Below are 20051 nucleotides of genomic sequence, written 5' to 3'. Positions count from 1 at the left end.
TGAATTTTCCAATCAGTTTTGAAGGGACCCAAAACACGCAACCCGACCCAGTTTGGATTGAAGGAAAAGGACAAGAAAGTGCTAACTCAAATGTTACAGTCTTCGGAAATTTATATTTATTCTTAAATCAGCGCTTTCACATTACAACAAAATTTCTAACGCTGCACCTACTGGCAGAAGAACAAAGTGTCGCTAATCACACGAGCGTAGTTATTGAAACGTTCCACTCCACGGTTGATGCAGGTAGTGATCCGTGGCAGCATATCGGTGGTCAGAGCGAATACCTCTCCAAGCACACGTTCCAAATTGGGCTCTGTAACCGTCTCGAATTCCTGCTGTCTTTGCTCGATACGAGCTCCCACAATGGTGGAGATCGATTCAGTATAGTCGATCGCATTCCAATCGATGAACCCATGCACAACAATGTTTTGTAGTTCAGTGGACTGGGTTTGAGCATTTTCAATGGCTCCATGCATATTTGCGGTAGCTCCGGTAATCTCCAAGTTAGCCTGAATAGCGCATTGTTGAATAGCTTGACCAACCCATGTAATTTCGACGTCCCAGTTTGCGGTTGCCACATCGATGCAATTCTGTGGGGCGTTGGAGTTGCTGACTAACTCCTCTGTGGTTTCCCTGATTTCTTCAACTCGGATCAAAGCGTCGTTCATGCTGGCGATCAAGTCGCGGTTCAGCCCGATCAGGTGGTCACTCATGGCGAATCGGGTATTGTCAAAAGTTCCTTCCATGATCTGGTGCACAGCTTCCGCCTGAGCTTGTATCTCCATAAGATAATCCAAAAATTCTTCCTGGGTCTGAGCCAGAGACTAAGAATAAAACAAACAAACAAACAAACGTGTTACCATAACCATATACCGAGAACAGTTCTATACCGTTACTTACTTGGCCGGCCAGGGCAAATAGCAAGCACACCAAAACTGCCTTCATTATTGAGCCGCTTAATTTCACACTTCACCGAAGAAACTTCGCAAATTCTCCAAACTGTTTCTCGGACGACTTCCACTAGACTGGCTTGAAACGTGCTGCGTTTTAACAATTAAACTAATCTCCACCCACAACCCGAACGGTAGCTTTTTTAATATCAGCTCTGTATTTGTGATCAGCTTCCAAATTTGTACGTGGCAAACTATTCATTGTTGGAAAGGCTTTGGCACCTGATAACTCCAGCCGCGCCAGTGACGTCCGCAGATTATCGCCAGGAACTTGATTTGCTGCCCAATCGGCCTATAATAAGATGTCGTAACATCTCAGGCGCACGGGTAATCTAATCTACACTCCGACTTATTGCTTGTTCGTTCTCGTGCGTTGTGAACCCGAAAGTAGAAACGATATTCGATAAGATTATACGACTTGATTGGAAGACGCAGATATTACGGCAATTGGGTAATACGAGAAGTTTACCATGCCGTAATTATTGTTGCGAATAGATTTCGCCACACATCCACGTACCTACACGGGTACGAGGCCCAGCTGAGATGGTTTTTGGAAGAAGTGCCTACTCATTTGTAAGCATATACACTTGTTGCCAAAAATAGCAAGAACTGGAAAAATCGTAGAGATATTGACGTTCTTTATATAAACAGATCATTTTAGTACCTTTGCCGCTACAAATTAGCCGGCCACAAAGCCATTTAGGGTAGATAATATATGTTGGAAATGTAAGATATGTTGGACAGGCTGGTTGTATTATCAGGTTTTATTACATAATTATAGGATATAGTCCCCATACCAGTATTCTGAGCGAATAGCAGAACTTTTGTTCTTAAGGTTGTATAGTAACCTGGGTTTCATAAAAATAGACTCCATTTTCCAGCCACAATCAAAAGAAAAAGAGAAATACCGACCTCACTTCAAGAAGTTGTGAATGCTAATAAAGAGTCAACACTGTCAAACTAGTTTTCTTATCGCAATCCTATTAATTTAATACATATTTTTGCTCATTTACTACTATTGGAAAATCCTTTAAAACCTTTTCATTGGTACTGTCTGGAATTTAAATGTATAAAAATGTTAAATTCCGCAACGTATTTGATCTAACTAATATTATTCACTTCGTTTTTGAAGTGTATTTCAATGTAGAATGACTAATCGAAGCAGGAATGATAACCAGAGCCCAGGAATCGACTTCCGATTTCTGTGAAACAGCCTAAAATGGCCAGATACCATCCTATTTGTGAAATTCCGGCAGTGGGGTGGTGCAATCAGCTTTAAATAGGGTAGGGAACAGCGTAAGAAGCCGCCTGTGTATTGAGACGAAAATCCCAAATAAGCAATCTTACGGTGGTTCTTTACTTTGCTAGCTCAGATACATCACGGAGGAGCAACTACAAAATGTGCGGTCGCTTAAGCTCCATCTCAAGCTCAACGATGCCCTCATGCACGGAAGAGTAAATTTGAGTGGAGGGGTTTGGTTAGTATTGGTCTTCAATGATTCAAATCTTGTCATCAAGATAACCTCTTACACTTGTCCGCAATACATGAATTACCCTTTTATAATTTCCATACACCGAAAACAACGAGAGCGTCATTAAAATTATCCAATTTCAAACGCTTTAATATACTTACTTTTTTACTTTTGGAAATTGAAGAGCCTTGTTTTGAAAGCAGATTTCGACTAATCAGATCTGACAACAAGGTCAAGGATCATGAGTATTTTTTGAATTGGGATGATATCCAGAGACTAGAAGTCGACTCCAGGCGCCATTTTGACTTCAAAGATTATGACTTCCAGTCATGCTTGGTTTCGCTCTTTTGCGCAGAGAAATGGCCGTGTAGCACCCAAAATGAATATTTCCGGAACCGAGATGATGTGCAGAGACTGGAGATCTACAAGATAAATTTATTCCCTTTATTCCTTAAGGATGACACCCACAAAATTTATATACGTTTTCTCCTATTGTTTGCAAGATGATTTCACTGCGACCTAGGGGATGACACCCCGGTGTCTAAGGGTGACACCCAAAATTTTTCGACCCGAGTGTCAGCAGTCACGGTACGCCATTGCTGAGTATCATTCAGACATAGTGAAACTATATATCTCCAGCAGACGTATCTGGTGCATTCTCTACAACACCCACTACTGCTTTAGATTCTCATTTTAATATACCCGATTAGCCGTTGTATTTTTTCTGAAACAAGAAGCCTACGAGCATATCGGTTACAAGCAAATGGAATTTGGCATCATTGTATTAACAATAACATTTCCCACTCACGTTTGTAGTGACACATAATTTCTCAACTTATACCTCCTCCAAGTTATAACGTTTGCGGTAAAAAATCTACTTTTTTTGTATGGTGGTGAAAAAATAACTAAGACAGATAATTGAGTTTGATAAGTTTCCCATTGCAGGGAATTATTTTAGCTTACTTGCACAAAATTCTACGCCCTTGCGGTAGTTAACCAGAACATGCGCCATGGCGGACGAAAACATACGTGTAGGCATGTTTTTGAGTTCTTTCTTCGTTTTATTTATCAATTTTTCCTCAGTTTTTGCGTCAAAATTGTTGGAGTACATCTCACGCTTCAGGTTTGCCCAGGAATCCTCGATACACCGAATACACCGCGTCTTCGGCCTCATGGTGTTTCGTGGTGAACCAGCAAGCACTTCGTGCTAAAAAATTTCCGTTCACGGCCAGTCCGCAGCTTTGACATCCCCTTCTCACTAATTGTCAGCCACAGCAGCACCTTCTTGGGGAACTTGGTATATAATTATGCGATTTGCCTAGAAAATCGACTTGACCATCTAATGTGTCATTGCCTGCAGCTTCCTGATTTGTATGTTCATGTTCGCCAGGTAGTTTTTCACTGTTTGGCCTGTTGTAACGACCTCCCAGCCAAGCGCACGCAGCGATGTAGCCACTTTTCCCTTGGTCTTTCTCTTCAACATCCTTTGGAGCTTCTTGTGGTTCAGAATCGTCGGCTGTCCGGAACTGGGCTGTCTTTCGATGCTATGAATGTTGTTCAATAGTGCCAAGCTGTTATAGATGCCAGAACGGGCGAATCCGGTGTTCACAAACCGCCGCACGATATCCGATTTCGACGCGACCGGGTACCGTTTTTTGAAAGCGCACAATACTGAACGGAGTTGCATTACTGTTTTTGCCATCACGGTAAGAGTTCGACTGATACAGCTGTCAATTGTTTTTTGCTGACTCATGAGTTACTAATGTCGAATTCGTTTTTGCGGCAGGACTATACCGTCCCGGACTACACTTTGCAGTTGATAAAAAAAAACACTTCGAGCAGTTGCAATGGTTTGCGTAATACCAGAGGTAGCTGTCACTTTGTTGTGTTTTGGTCATTATCGCCATTGTCTTTTTGTCGCGTTTGTGCTACTGTACGGATTCGGACGATGATGATTCCAAAAGCTTTAAAATTTCCTCCATTTCGCAAATGTTTTGACAAAATAAAATCCAACCTGATGTTTGACACGCGAAGAACGATAATCAAAGCAAACCGATTTTGACACATTTTTATTGTTTTGATTTTGACACATACGTGTGAATGTACACCGCAAAAACGAAAACGACATAAGATTGATGCTCGGTAGTTTTGTCAGTGCATGTGGAGGTTAACCCATGATAGTTAAAACGGCAATTTTTGTCCATTTTTTACCGTAACGTTATGACTCTTCCTGTGAGTTTCGTTTATAATGATTGCAGTACTTCTTTCCCTGTGCGTAATGATTGGATATGAGACCGTAGAAAAAGAGAAATTTCAGTTCTGGAAATTGCAGTCTGAACCATTATTCAGCAAGTGTGCAACGCTCGAATACTTTTGCCTGTGACCTCTGTGAGGGCGGTTTTCATTTCATCTAGTATGTAGTTGTCCCAGACTTGACCAACTGCGCTACAGGATTTCCGGTCGACATCTCATAAATGAGTCTCATTACAGATCTTTTTATTAAAAAACATTCTCCTGTTCATTCTTAGTTGCGAGAAAGAACTCTAACGCCTTTTAAGAGTTTTTGTTGGGACTAAGACTATGATGCATTATCGTTTTGGAAGATGTGATACGTAGAGCTTCTATCAACACGAGTGGTGCGATATTTAGGAAGTCTGCTCAGCTCTTTGGCTTCGCCGATGACATTGATATTGTATAGAAGGAACCCTTGAGAAGATGACGGAGACGTACATCAGACTGAAGGATGAAGCCGGACGAATTGGACTGACCATAAACGCATCGAAGGCGAAGTACATGAGTGGAAGAGGTTCCAGAAAAGATAGTATCAACATTCCACCACGAATTCATATTAGCAGTGACAAAATCGAGGTGGTAAATGGGTTCGTGTACCTGGGCTTACTGGTGACTGCTGGCAACGACACCAGCAGAGAATTCGTCGACGCATTGTCGCAGGAAATCGTGCCTACTTTGGATTCCGGAGGACGCTCCGTTCAAATAAAAATTAGCCGCCGCATGACCAGACCGGTAGCCATCTATGGCCACGAAACTTGGAGCATGCTCGTTGCCATTGGGGTTTTCGGACGGAAGGTGCTGCGTACCATCTGCAGTGGAGTGCAGATGGAAGATGGATCTTGGCGGGGGCGGATGAACCACGAGTTGCATCAGCTGCTGGGAGAACCACTCATCGTTCAAACGGCGAAAATCGGGAGACTACAGTGGGCTGGGTATGTCGTAAGGATATGGGACGACAACCCGGTGAAAATGGTTCTTGATAACGACCCGGCTGCAACGAGGCGTGCAGCGAGCAAGGTGACTCGATCAAGTGGAAGACGACCTGCGGGATCTCAGCAGACAACATGACGAGCTGCAGCTATGAATCGATAAGCAGATCGCTGGCCAAGTCATACATTTCTCGGCAAACTTTCTGGATGTACAGCATCTTCAGCATCTGAATGTACAGTTTCCAGCCCCGTCATTTTCCCACCGTATATTGCCATTCGTCTCGATTTGGAGCCTACTGCACTTTGTGCGTATGCAGTCCCTCCCGGTCCTTGGTTCTCTGAACAAAAGACTTGGAGAGATTTAACTTTTTGGTCACATCCCTGAACGAACGACACGCTTGTAATCCTGATTATATAGACATAGAACATCCATTCTGATCGCATTTCTCATTCCGTTCGATGCTCAGAGTTTCGTAGTAACGTTAAATCATACGACTCACCGTTGACTGCGCGATACCGAGTAGCATTCCGATGTCCCGATGAGAGAGTTGAGGAATTTTCAAGTGCTTGCGCAATTACTTCTTAGGCTGACCAGATTTTCGCGGGATAGAAACGGGACAAATGGGTTCAAAAAACGGGACACATGATAAAATTGAGTTTTGAAAATTTTTACCAACCAAAGCATATAGGCAATTATTCATTGCTTTGATGAACTTGCCCGATCCTGAAGAGTGTGATTTTTTGCAATGAATTCCTGAAATTTGTCACATGATGATCGAGATTTTGACTAACAATTATCATGGTCTCAACTTTCAATCGCGACTTTTTCATCAATTCACGATAGGAGATGTCCTTCCAGTGGTGCGGTACTGTCAGGAAGGCACAAAACGTACTCAGTAATATCAGAAAATCCTGGCTGCTTGGAAAATTATTTTCCATTTACGAAAATTTCAATGCAAAGCTCTATTCAAGATTTTTTCAAGGAGTATCCGAAAACGGTACAAAATGGCAAAAAGACGGGACGGTTGAAAACAGTCGAAAAACGGTACTGTCCCGTTCAAAACGGTACGTCTGGTCAGCCGATTACTTCTACCAAAATTTTCAAGAGGAAATCAGATTTTCGAATACAGCGACTCTTCAATGTTTCTCCCCTGATAAAAAATATTCTTTGAAAAAAATCAACTATTTTTTGTTGTGAAATAAAAAAAAATATTTATAATGTATTTCGATCAAAACAAATATTAACTCACGGTGTATAGTTTTTATAAAGCGTTTATAGTTTGCTACAATCCATTCTCGAGCAATTTTTCTGGACAACCAAAGATTTCTGAGCTGTGATGCTTTAGTAAAACTTATGCCAAAATGCTTATGCCCTTTTAGAAACTTGCTCTTGAGTCTAACTAATATTTCCGTCTGTGGAAAATACTCAGTTTGCTAAGTCAAGAATGTGTGCAAAATTCCATTCAAACCAAAAATGATCGATTGAATTTTTGCGTATTTTCAGTTGGTATTTTTACTGGGAAACTGCTTGCTAGATTTACTTCAATTGGGTTGTACCCTTTTTATGTGGAAAGGATATCTAAATTAGAAGTGCTGTTCAACACTGGATGTTTGCTGTAATGTAGAAATAATTAGTTTGCTCCCAGATTGAAGAAAATCACAGTCATAATTTGATTGCAGCTTAACATGTATACTCGTAGTTTTGAACGAAGAAACTATTTAATACGGTTAGAGCACAGATCGATCTACAATATGCAATACAGTTTGTGTTAATTGTGCATGTAGTTGCTAAGTAATACGAGTTTGAAAGTCATTTTTCGAGGTAAAATCTGATTTCTCTCCGCCGGGAATGGATTAAGCCCTACTTGGAGCATCTTTTCCTTCGGACAAACAGCTTGGTCATTGCAGTCCGACACTTTAACGAGATTCACGTAAAGCAACAATTTTCAAAAGCAATTTTTTTATTCAAGATATCAGTTTAAAGTAAGTTACTAACAGAAAATCAAGCTGAAATTATCAACTGTCACAGCATGCCAAAAAAATCATAGATGAAGAAAAAAAGCATGCCAAAATAGGAGAATACAACACAAGTGTATCCGTTTTCAACAAAAAAATTGTGAAACCGCGAAAAAAGTGTTAAGTTTTAATTTAAAATCGGATGTGTATCTTCTAATTTACTGAACTTCAATTCAAAATAATTTGTAAACAGATGCATTTAAGAAATAAATCAACACCAGCTTTTTGATTGAACATAACTGCTGCAATCATTCAACATCACAATTATTAATGGAAACATTGAAGTTTGAAAGCAACCTTAAAAAAAAAAAATGCCACACTCCTTCATGTATTTCGATTTTCTCTATTTATCTTTTCAATCCGCTAGTTCGTATAAAATTTTGAGTCGTAATCAAATACCGAAAAGCGATTACGACTCAAAGCTTCTATAAGATATCTATTAATAGTCAAACCTGTTCAACCCTACTATTTTACACTAGTGTGCTTTACGATCAACAGCTAATCAACCACCCACTGCTACACACAACAACAGGGTAATCACCAAGCACCTGACAATCTTCGTTGGGACAAATGGTGGTCAAATTTTGAATCAAAACCCAAAATAATACACCGGAACTAGTCTCAATCTAATCTAGCACTTCGATTGGCGCCGGTTCGATACGCGTTATCGACTCGTAAATTTTATTGCCATACGAGGTCGAACAACGAGAAAAACAACGCAACAGAGCGGAAGTTTCTCACATTTTCTATCCAGAGAGGATGACGAAACATGCTGAAAACATGTTTTTGTAACTTTCTTCGGTTTATTTTACATACTTGGTTTCCTGTTGTTGCCTTATAGTATTTCTTTTTCTCCCACTCCAGTATAATTGATGTATTTGAATAATACTATATAAACTGTTTGTTTAATTCTTTCAATCGGGGTTTATTTAATGAATATTATGTATTTTTTTAATAAATTTCGGATGTGCCAGCTCAAACTTTAGATGCTTGATACGCCGCAAAGCATGATTTTGCATGGGGCATGAGTGTCTGTTTTTGTTCTCCGATGCGCACGGCTTCAGCTTTTGGAATCGGATAATGCACTATACGGGTTGTAGATATATATCTGTGTATGCGTATGTATATATGTGTCGTTAAGAAGTTTGGTTTAAAATCATGATCCATCTGCCACCGAATAAACCTGTTCGGAGTTTTTCGAGAACACCCTTAAAAACGGAGTTGGTTAGACAGTCTCCTATTTTTGACAAGTATTACACTGTTTTCAAACATTGTTTTTACAAGGAGTTTTTCTTACATCATTATTTTTATTACTACCGTGCTGCGAAGTGTATTACCTTCTAGAGGGAAGATTAGATTTCTCGGGGCATTTTCGTACCTATGTATTCGTTTCTGGTAGGACTGAAAGTTGCCAACAAACTGTTTGTTGTTTCTCGCTTTTTTTACGATAAAAATCGGATGATTTTTATATGTATGTTATTATATATGAATATATAAAACAATCTGATGCGTTCCGTTTATGTATTTCATTTTTCTCTTGAATAATTTTTGACTCCTATATTTTATCTTCTTCAATAAATACCTATTCCTTAGAGATGTTTATACACACTGCAATGTAAATCTTTTTAAAGAACTGACACGTACAAGTTTTTACAATTGCCTTTCTTTTTGGAGAATCTGCAAATAGTCTTATTTCACGTATAAAATTTTATACATACGAGTGATTTACATCCAACAAATTCATTACAAAATTGGTGATCAATGCTTTTTTCCTGTTGTTTTTAATGCGAAACAGTTTCGTTCTGTATTTGTTTGAGTAGGCTTTGTTGTATTAGGCCTGGATATTTGAGATCAAGAAATCGATCTTGTTACGAAAACAAACCACATTTCTTTGACTGCTATTTTTACGTGAGGATCATCATTTGATAAGACTAGTACTAGAGGGAGCGGCTAATACTCATACTTGTACAACAACAGAACCAGGTGGAGCTTTCATATTGATCTCTTGAGCCATGAGCAGAAGGTTAGCATAGTTAACTGGACGCCCAATACCTTTTGGCAGCACTTGATTGCAGTAAATTATTATCATTTTCTCATTTTACATGCGGATACATTTTGAAGACATTAAATTCAAGGTGTTCGCTAACTAGTACAACAAGTACAACGATTTGTTCAGCCATTTTTCATCGGCGGCCAATCAAACTGAAAGTCGAATTATGTAAACGACTTTTTTATGCTGTATTCTGTTTCAGTAGCATGCAACTATGGATGTATAAAATGCCATTGTCCATATATTAGTTACTATTTTTAATTGTAAAATTTACAACGTTCAAGAAAAATCTTTTTCTCTCATATTTATAATTTCGATATTCATACTCTTATGAAACTAATTTAGCTCAAACATACTGCAACAAAGCGACATCGATTCGGAATTCATTCATTTCTCATTCATTCTGTTGAAAGTATTATGTCGAAAAACGTTTTTTTATCTAATGTGCAGCATTAAAGAAATAAAGCGCTGATTTGAAATCTCCTTTGCAAACCGAACTAAACTAAAAATAAAACTGTTCAAACCAAATTCGTCAATCGACCTAACACTCAACTTCCCTCTGTGGGATTAAGGAAATCAAACGACTTGAATTGTCAGATAGCACAACAATTAACCATATACATATGTAACAATTTCAACATGTACAACACCGAGTGTTTCAGGTGATGTTGCTTACTGAAACATTAGACACCCAAGGAAATCAGGATGAAACGGATACTCACACATTGTGGCCGTAGAAGGGCGCAGTCACGTTTGCAGGTGCATGGCCATTTTCCTCCGTACTGCCGCCTATCGAGACAACATGGCTTTGCGGAAGCAGGAGATAGGAAAGGGATCGTAGGGTGTCGGTCATAGCAGCCAGTATGGTTGGACAACAAGAGGTTGCTTCACCGGTAGCCATACTGCCACCAGGGCTCAGGGATTCTACATTCCGGATATGGTGGTAATCGTTTTGTTCATAAACATGGCTGTTCTGGTACTGGTAAAAGGCAGTCGTAATGTACAGGGGGTCGTCTCAGGTTTTATAAATTCGGTCATTCCTACAATGAGAGAGAGAGAAATGCGAAATGGCATGAGGTAACACAGGGTAGCCTTGATCTGTGAAAATCCAAAATACTCCAACACCAATTGTGCAGACAGCAAAAAAGAGTACATTCAATATGAATCAAACTACAAACATGCAGATATAAGGCGCTTATAAAGAATTTCGATGACTTTTTAAGTACATATTCCTTCTAATCTAATCTATTAACTCCAATGTTTATAGTGCTATTATATGGCATCAATTGCTCTCCGTAGGAGCCAAGCCGCGATCCTATCTCTATATCCCAATACTAACAACAGGCTTTAGATACGGCGGTGCACAATCACAATCAACTACGTATCTCGAATCAACTCACTGGTTTACCAAATCAAATTTGACTCTACTATAATTCACCACTAGCAAAGTCTATATGGGCTTGATTTTGTTATGTTCGTTATGAACTTCGACCAATGCGTAACAAAATATGTACCTGACAGTCGGCCCAAGCATAAAATCAGTATGAAAGACCGTTGGCTTGATTCCTACTCTTTTATTAACAATTTTCAGAACTGACTGTTCGGTAATAGAATTTGTTTTATTTTGAGTATAGAACCTGTAGGACACAGATAAACTGCAAACGTGTGTGTTTCGAGCGATTTTATTGTATGCAATTATCACCTACTTCACATAAAACCACGATTAATTCACGATCACGATTGAGGCCCTTGTAGTAAATAGCACTAATGTATGAAATATACCTAACGTATAGTAAATGAAATGGTGCGTTTGATTGAAATAGTGTTTCAGCATAAATATTGGGGGTAAAATTGCTGTTTGAGCAGAAAATACACGTAACGAAACTATAAAATGACCAAAAAATCAAATGGAAGTTTGGTGATGAAAATATGAAAAACAAGCCATCAGCAGATATAGTGTTGAGAAGTCACCATTTGTGGTTGGCCACACAAACTTATTATTTACTAACATTAAATTTTATCATGAATACTTAAGCTACTAGCAAACCCCCTTTAAAAAAGCCATCAGCAGTTATAATTTTACGCTTCTAGCATAATACTTTAAATCAACCTTAAAAAATCTTTCGTCCTTTCCACGCTTATAATGTATTTTTTTTTTGTTTTAATTGTACAGCTCTTCATATTTACTTTATTGTTGTATACTCATTTCTGGATTTTGCCAAATTTCAGACAAACAAACAAATCCCAAAATCTGCCAGGTATTTGACAATGAGCCAGATTTAGCGTTGTCTAGCAAAAATGTCATCATTTCAAGTTTTGCAATTTTTTCACATAAAATGTTGCATGCCTAAAGAATATTATCCGAAAATCTACCCTTTTCTGTTACACGGATAAACAAAATACACTGTCTGCCTTGCTTATTGCACTGCGCATTACAATTTCCATTGCCAAATTAATTCTAGAAATTTAATTTTTGGGCTGAAGGCTTTAGAACCTTTTGATCAGGCCGAAGGACTTCTTCTAAAGTCATACAGTTAAATACGAACCATCCGCGTCGGAAGCGATTTCACTTAACCGGGAACATATGAAACAATATATACCTACCTATTTAGGTTTGAACTATTCAAAACCCTTGCATTGTATTTGTGCGCCTGAAACAAATACAAATTTTTGATGAAAAAAAGAAGCACCAAAATTTTAAGTTTGTACATATTGAAAAGGTTTTGAATAGGTTGAGTGTTACTGATTTCTAATATTTGTAAGGTTTGTTTTATTTTTGTAACCAGAGCATGCGGCATTGTCCTTATATTCAATAATGTAAACGCGGTTTTTCAACCGAATTAATACGTCGTATGCTGTTTGCAATACTACTTGTTTTCCAACAACTTTAGACTTAGCTGAGCTTCTACCATCTATGCTCAAAAGATTTCAGTCGTCTTTAAAGTGCAAGCCAAAAATCTGTTGGGATTTTTATTTATGGTGATCTAGCTTTTTGGTCAAACATGTATAGTTTTCACTAAAGTCATAACAATCTGCTTAATTAAGTGAAAACCTGTTTTGAAACAAATACGAAGCTGTTCTTAATTTTCTAATCTGCTCAGAGTTCGGCAACATAACTTACGCAAAAGCTTTATTCATTTGCAAAAGACAAGTCAATCTACGTAATAAAAACATAGTAAACGGAAATTGCAAATTAAAGCTAGTGCAAAAAGTGACTTTCTTGAACACAATACCTTAGTTTCGAACGAAACTTAATACTAGAAAAAAATCGTTCATCTAAAGGTGCAGGTGATGCAAATCAAATGCAAATATTTCTTTGATAAATATCAAAGACGCCAACTTTCCAGCACTCGCTCGATCACAAACATACCCAGACAGTATCACACTAACGAGGACTATGAAACGATGCAATCAAGCTATTGACATAGTAAAAAATGACAAATGAAATCGATGTAAATAAATACCATACAAAAATATGTCTTATTTCATCCTCATTTCACGAATAGATTCGTTCAGCGATAGTGGAAAATATAATAGGAACAATCTATTAGATATCTAACAGTAAATTACATACAGATAGGTGTTCACAACAGTGTACTAGCTTAATCCTAAATAGTAGCCAGAAAGATAGAATAGCGAAAGAGCGATAGACACCGTAGCGGATGAAGTACATACTACACAATTGCATTGCCAAAAGTAAGGCGTAGACGCAGCCATGATGCACAGTGCGAAGAAAGGGAAGCCCTAAACCACACACGCAGAAAATACGCCCATCACCCGTCAGCCGAGATCTTGCTGCGCTTCGGAACGGTATATTGCCGCCCGGTAACTGTACCTGTTGGATGCCACACTGCCTCCGATTGATCCAGAGCTGTGGGTTTCCGATCCGATGGTTTGCAGTTGAAACTGCTGCTGACTCTGTTGACTAAGTGGTTGCTGCTGGATGATTGCTTGGTTTGCGCCCGCGCTGCCGAAGCTACCAGCACCGGTTGAGTTTTGCCGATTCCGCTGCAATATTTCATCTGTTTCCATCAGAACGCTGCTTTCGCCCAACGTTAGCAGATTCTCGAAATCCAGCGCCTGATCCGAGTTCATACGGGAACTGAGGAGGTAGTAATAGGTTTTGTAGCGTTTCAGCTGGAAGTATTATAGTAAGAATACAGAATCGTAGTTTCAAATTATATGAATTAAATTTAAATTTACCTCGTAAAGTAAATAAGCCTCCTTTTCTTTATAATTTTGCAACGCTAATCCTTTAGTTGGAATTGACGACCTTTTGTGCTCAGCGAGTAAATTTTCAAGCTTGTTGACCTGCTCCTCATGGGATGCCAGTTGTTCTCGCTGTGAAAAACAACGTCATTTTAACTTATAAAGCCGAATTGACTTGCGAACTTACCAGCAACAGCTTAGTGTGCGTACAGGGTAACAGTGGCCGCTGGAATCGTTTTTGGCTACCGACACCACCTTCAAGCGGCGGAGCAGAGAATGATGCACAAACGAAGTTTATCGTATCGATCCACGACTGCAGTTCCTTAGAGTCACTGGTTTGAAACAGATACTCGGATTGATCGGCTGTCTGTAACCGAAAGACGTGCTGTTTTTTGGTGTAGTCACTAGCCTTGGTGGCCAAAGCATGATGGATGCGAATAGCATTGTGTACGTTGTCCGACATCTGGTTCTTGCGAAAACCGTGCTCATCCTTATGCAGATATAAAACCAGATCGCGCAGAGTGCAGTAGAACATCTTCCATGACCGCTTACCGAAAGGCGCTGTAAGAAAAGCACAACAACCTGCGTCATAGGCGTGACTGTGATTTGGGAGTGGAAAGAAGGGTTTGCAACTCGCGGAATCTTACTGGTGCATATTAGTAGGTTTTAGTGCATGCAAGAGAGTGTTTCTATAGCCAGGTGAAGTAGTCTACGGGGTTTGTTAGTTTGATAAATAAAAGGTAAAATTGTTAAAAACTTTAGATTTTAGACAAGCGCATCCAAAATTCTACTGTACACCACTGCCATGGTAGATGATTAATACTTACTTTTCTTATAGTTCGTGTCATAACAGCATTTCCGCATTACGTAACCTTTCTTATACTCGATCGCAGCTGGCTGCGGAGGATCTAGGAACGGATTTTGACCCACAGGGGGTCCTTGTAAACTTCCACCGGTACCACCTCCGCCGTTTCCACCCAAGTTACCCTCATTTCGGCCAACACCACCTTTTTGCTGATCTGGAGACTCATCGTCCCTGAGAGATAAAAATTAAATGAGAAAACAATATGAAGCGAAACGAGGAAATATCTTACAATGCCCATTCGAGTGGTTGCGATTTAATCGCCTGGTACAGTTGCTTGAGAATGTCTTTCGGAAAGTTTTCACCATCATTCAGTTCGCTCAAATTCTCAATAAACTCTGAGCATGTCATTTTACGCCCGATGTTCTGTCCATGCAAATCCGTATTCAGTAGCATTATTGCACATGTCAAGGTATGAACGGCGTCTAAAAGAAGGTATTTTGGTTTACACTAGTAGATTGACAAAAACAATTGTCGGTTGTTTACCTTGTGAGTTAAATGAACCCGGATTGCAGTCGAGATAACGCTTGGAAAAGTGTACCAACACGCGTTCTCGTTCTTGTGTTTCACCCGAAAGAGAGAATTGTTTCAGGAATAGACGCAGCGCTTCATCGAGTGTTAACCTTTCGAATAGGAAAAATTTCAAATACTCATCAGCCACAGCACGACTGAAATCGTTGCTGTAAAACAAAATAAATTGATTAGTAAATAGATAGACTCTCAATCAACACTGTGTATAAACATACTTTTTGCTAAGATGTCTCGAGACATCACTCTTTTTAAAACCTTCCAGATAATACAAGCGCTTGGCCAAACGCTCGGCTGACGGAAGATCCACAGCCTTCGGAGAATAGTGGAACGAATGCAACGAGTCAACGTCGCTTCCATCATCCGAAACTGGTGGTGATGATTCACGACCACTGCCATTTCCAAATTGACTACTGTCTTGTCCTGTCAACATCGCTTGCATATCCTCGGTCAGTGTTGCCAGTTCATCTTCCGAATCTTTGAGCTCGGAATACCGAAGACCGTCGTGATGTTGAAGTTGTTGCAATTGTTGCTGCATTCCCTTAACCTGTATCACAATTTTATGATCACGGTCACGATCGCGATCGTGCACTCGATGCGTTGTTTCAGAAACCAAAATCGTTGAATCAGAATCACTAGGATCGCTGATTGTCATCGCGGCTAAATCGCGAGTGCTCAGTAAATCGTGCTCATCCTGATAGTCCGGGCTAGAAATATTTGACACCGCTTCCGAAACGCTTTGATCCATTGTTCCTCCGCACCCTGCATTCTGACCCAGACCACCACCGTTCTGGCAACTTAAACTCTGCAGATTACTGTGCGTACCGTTTCCCCCTCGGCCTCCGTCGAAGCCACTGTTACTATACCCATTGTGGGTGTTATCGTTGGCACCCTTGGAACCGCCCGAAGAGGACATCACAGATGAAGAAACAGAAGTTGGCGACGCAGGACTGTCGCTGGCTGACCGCTGCGGCGACGAGCTCATCGAACTGGAATGCGAGATGGGGGAAGTTATGACTCCAGTGCCTACGGTTCCGCCTCCGCCATTGGTTTGCGATATTGGGGCATTATAGGTCCATACTATTCGATCGTGATCGGAGCCCTGGATTCAAATTAAAAGAAGCATGTTAATATATTTTTAATGGAGTATCTTTCAGTAATTTTAATACATACCTGCGGTTCCTCCGAATCATGTCGGGTATCTAGCAATGTGTTTAGCGAACTATTGACATCCTCGTCGATGTCTATTGGCACTACTGCTCCAATTCCACCATCTCGCTGCGTCTGCTGTAAATGATCCTCTGATCGGCTGGTTCGAAAACCAGCAGCATCACATTTCCGTACTACGGCCGCAGACCCACTCACACTGGTACCAACAACAGAACCACTTGCTATTACACCACCTCCACTATTTACTGATTGGTTGTTACTACTGAGATGTTGATGATGCTGGTGGTGATGATGGTGGTGATGATGATGTGGGTGGTGAATGCCGCTGCCGCTGCGACGAACAATTTCCTGCGAGCCTGATTCCGGACTGGTTGGAACCGAGTTCGCAAGTAACATTTCCTTTTTCTTCAATGAGGATGAATATCCATCAAAAATAGGTGCAGCAGAGAGAGACGTTGGTGATGTTGGCACAGAATAGCTCATTTCGGGTGAACTGTCACTCTTGACTGTCGTACCCCCACCTCCGGAGGACGAAGATGATTTGCTTCTCTCCTTACCGCTGGTAGAATTGTGGAAGTGTCGTAAGTCGCCATTTGTCACAGCAGTGCTACTGCTGTCGACACTATCACTTCCTGTTCTAACAATGCTAGATGCCGGACCTACCACTAAAGCACCACTACCGGTACTATTATTACTGCCAACCTGCCCCTGGCGAACGTCACGTCGAACAGAGTTCCGTTCTCCTAGCAACGAGGATGACACACAGCCACTTGTGTTTGTTCGATTACTTCCCAAATCCATAAGATCATCTGCATTCTCTTCTTCTTCGTCTACCGCGTCAACGCTACTTCCACTATTGCTACTGCTACCAATGGTTTGGCCACCGGTAGCAGCAGCATGCGCAGAACCACTGTTGTTATGACTGTCTTCGATGAACGGGTTGTTGTTGTGATTGTTATTATGATTGCTGCCGATTCCACTGAGCTTTTTACTGCTACTGTTGACTATAGACTCTATCGAGCTGCCCGTGTTCTGATCGTTTTGATCTTGTATCGCCTGTTGCAGTTGATTCCGGCTCTTTTTCGTTGATTGTTCGAGTTGGGATTGATTATGTAGTTTATCCTGATTTTCCGAATAGCTTTCACTCGATGGTGACGACGGAGACGAATCACATTTGGCGTGGGGTGCAATCGCACCGTTTTTCCGCTTTGTACTTGCCCGGTGATTGGGCGAGTCCCGCAAGCTGTCGATCTGTAACAGATGGTATTTGTAAAATATCCGATTAACTTATTCTATATAATAAATTACCTTTGCCTTGGCTTGCGGCAGTATTCCGGAGCTCTGCGGCGTTCTCGAAAGATTCAGAATCAAATCACCGGTCATCATGAATGCTTCAAAGCCTTTTTTCGGCGGCGGCTGTTGTTGCTGCGATTGAGACTGCTGATAGAACGCCGATGCTGATGACGAATACTGATGGCTGTACTGATGGCTTTGCTGCGCGACTGTGCCGTTAGCAGTCGGTATCTGTGAAGGGCGGAGGGCTTTAGAACCGTGTGGTGACTGCGGAGCGCTCCAGGAATTTTTGGTTGACTGTACGGCTTGCGGAATGCGAGATGGTCGGCATGATGGATCGGAAGTACAAACTCGATGGCCGTATCGACCGGCTGTACTGCCACCCGTCAACGCGGGTGACTGGATACGACTTGGACCACGCTCAGACAGTGGTGAAGCCGGCGAATGACGGTTATAAATTGGCGATGAGGGATTCGAGTTCTGCAGCTGATGACCCTCCGAGTGCGGATGTTGATTGCTAATCGAGGCCAGGTACTTACGGACGTGAGCTTTGATTTTGGGATCTGGAATAGTAGATGTGAATGTTTAAACATGCATTTATTCTACCGTTGCTGCTTGTTACTGAAAAAGTACCATTTATGTTACTAAAACGTTCGGTATCGGCTATTATAACACTTTTATGTTTGCTACCGTCAGTCATTGTAAAGCTAACGTTGCACTTTTAAAAAATACAGATATGTTCGTCACCGAAGCAACCAAACAACTGGCCAAAACATACTAGCTTGTGTACTTGTTGTGTGGCCCAATATACACATTCAAGCGTATGTTGTGTAGCGGCAGTAACTGATAGTAGCATTGAAAATATAATGCTGTAGATAAAAATGCGAAGGAATGTACTTGAACGCGGGTGGGTCATAAACAAGCGTACATGTTCGTTTTCAATTTTCGTGCTACACTGAAACTAGACTTTTTTGTACGACTCGGCATCAAAAATATATAAAGTGATTTCAGGCAAATGTTAACGGTGCAGCATTATCGCAAAAAACAATGACGACACTAGTACATAAATAACGCCCATAATCATTTGACATTTTAACTCAATTTGCTGGTTATAAACTTGTACTATTACTAATTACTATTTGAGCTAAAAAACAGTTGAGTAGGTTTCGAAAACAAATCGATCTTTCATGAGTTGTAGTTTATCAGTAATCCGGATAATCTGAGTTTAAAAACCATTTTTCAAGGCAAACATTGATTTCACTTCGAGGGAGAAGGGTTAAAAGGTAATGGAGCGGTGTTCTCTTCTTTTCTTAATAAACAACACTAAAACACTAGAGTGGCAGCGAAAATGGTCATGTCACCGACCATGTACATTTTGTTTAATGACCTGAAAAAATGACCTGTGTAAGGGGCCATCCACATACCACGTGGACAGATTTTTAACGATTTTTTAAATGAGGTCAATATTGTACCAAACTCGCCAATTCTCCCAATTGTCCTAAGTTACGCTCTATTCAGAAATATTGGGCTCTCGGGAGGTAAAAGTATGCAGCCTCTATTTCTAGCCTAATTATTTAGTTATAAAGGGTGTCTCACATCAAATTGCATCACGGGAAAAACGCTGCAGAAAATTACCCAATGGGTATTTTGTCTTGAAGATTTGGGTAGAAGTTGTTTGGAGTGTATTCTTTTAACCGTATTTCTATCGCTGTCAGTTTTTCGAATATTAAAAAAAATGCCATTACCTGAAAAGCAAAGTCGCGAATTGATTTTTTGCAAGCACCTGGAAAATCGTCAACGCTCTTATCGAGTCATCGGAAAACAACTCGGAATCGTGCAGTTAACGGTAAGTCGTGTGATTTACCGTTACTACGAAACTTTAAGCATCGAACGGAAGAAGAATTCCAGTCAAAATGGATTTTCTATTAGTGATCAGGATCACAAGCGTGTTGCGAAAGTGTTTGCGGAATCCTAATGCTCCGGTCAGGAATCTGTCCAAAAAGTTGAATCTGTCTTTCATTCAGAGAGCCAATGACCGAGAGGGACTGCATACGTTCATAGTGAAGGAGGCTCCAAATCGTGATGAATGGCAAAATACGGTGGGAAAATCACGGGCCCGGAAACTGTACACCCAGATGCTGACGATGCTTATGGATGATGAGACATACGTCAAGGCGGTTTAACGGCAGCTTCCGGCTTTTCACTGCCTAGCACAAGTTTGATGTTCCGGAGGAAGTAAGGAAGCCGAAACTTTCAAAGTTTGCCAAGAAACAACTGAAT

General features: G+C 40.5%; 3 protein-coding genes across 7 annotated transcripts in view; 1 reads left to right on the top strand and 2 right to left on the bottom strand.

Annotated features, from left to right (window-relative positions):
• The window catches only part of LOC129730816 (40S ribosomal protein SA), a 441656-nt gene that overhangs the window by 86031 nt on the left and 335574 nt on the right, over positions 1 to 20051 (top strand). The window lies entirely within an intron of this gene.
• On the bottom strand, positions 94 to 1060 carry LOC129733218 (uncharacterized). Its single transcript, XM_055695217.1, has 2 exons — positions 901 to 1060; positions 94 to 824 (listed from the first exon to the last, which is right to left on the bottom strand). The coding sequence occupies exons 1-2, from the start codon at positions 943 to 945 to the stop codon at positions 168 to 170; spliced, it is 702 nt and encodes a 233-aa protein (XP_055551192.1). The 5' UTR covers positions 946 to 1060; the 3' UTR covers positions 94 to 167.
• Positions 8441 to 20051, bottom strand: part of LOC129722684 (PH and SEC7 domain-containing protein) — a 125229-nt gene continuing 113618 nt past the window's right edge. For 3 of the 5 annotated variants that reach the window (XM_055676754.1, XM_055677569.1, XM_055680019.1), the window contains 11 exons: positions 17787 to 18334; positions 16482 to 17729; positions 15527 to 16410; positions 15267 to 15460; positions 15013 to 15205; positions 14746 to 14954; positions 14106 to 14500; positions 13913 to 14050; positions 13545 to 13846; positions 12314 to 12360; positions 8441 to 10749 (listed from right to left, as the gene is read on the bottom strand). In XM_055676754.1, the coding sequence (XP_055532729.1) occupies positions 12333 to 12360; positions 13545 to 13846; positions 13913 to 14050; positions 14106 to 14500; positions 14746 to 14954; positions 15013 to 15205; positions 15267 to 15460; positions 15527 to 16410; positions 16482 to 17729; positions 17787 to 18334 (4139 nt within the window). In that variant the 3' untranslated portion in view covers positions 8441 to 10749; positions 12314 to 12332. The remainder of the gene's footprint in view (positions 10750 to 12313; positions 12361 to 13544; positions 13847 to 13912; positions 14051 to 14105; positions 14501 to 14745; positions 14955 to 15012; positions 15206 to 15266; positions 15461 to 15526; positions 16411 to 16481; positions 17730 to 17786; positions 18335 to 20051) is intronic. The other 2 variants (XM_055679186.1, XM_055678368.1) reach the window with 2 other exon arrangements.

This window comes from Wyeomyia smithii, chromosome 1 (genome assembly GCF_029784165.1).
Source record: "Wyeomyia smithii strain HCP4-BCI-WySm-NY-G18 chromosome 1, ASM2978416v1, whole genome shotgun sequence".
NCBI lineage: Eukaryota > Metazoa > Arthropoda > Insecta > Diptera > Culicidae > Wyeomyia > Wyeomyia smithii.
This window is presented reverse-complemented; position numbering and strand designations above follow the sequence as displayed.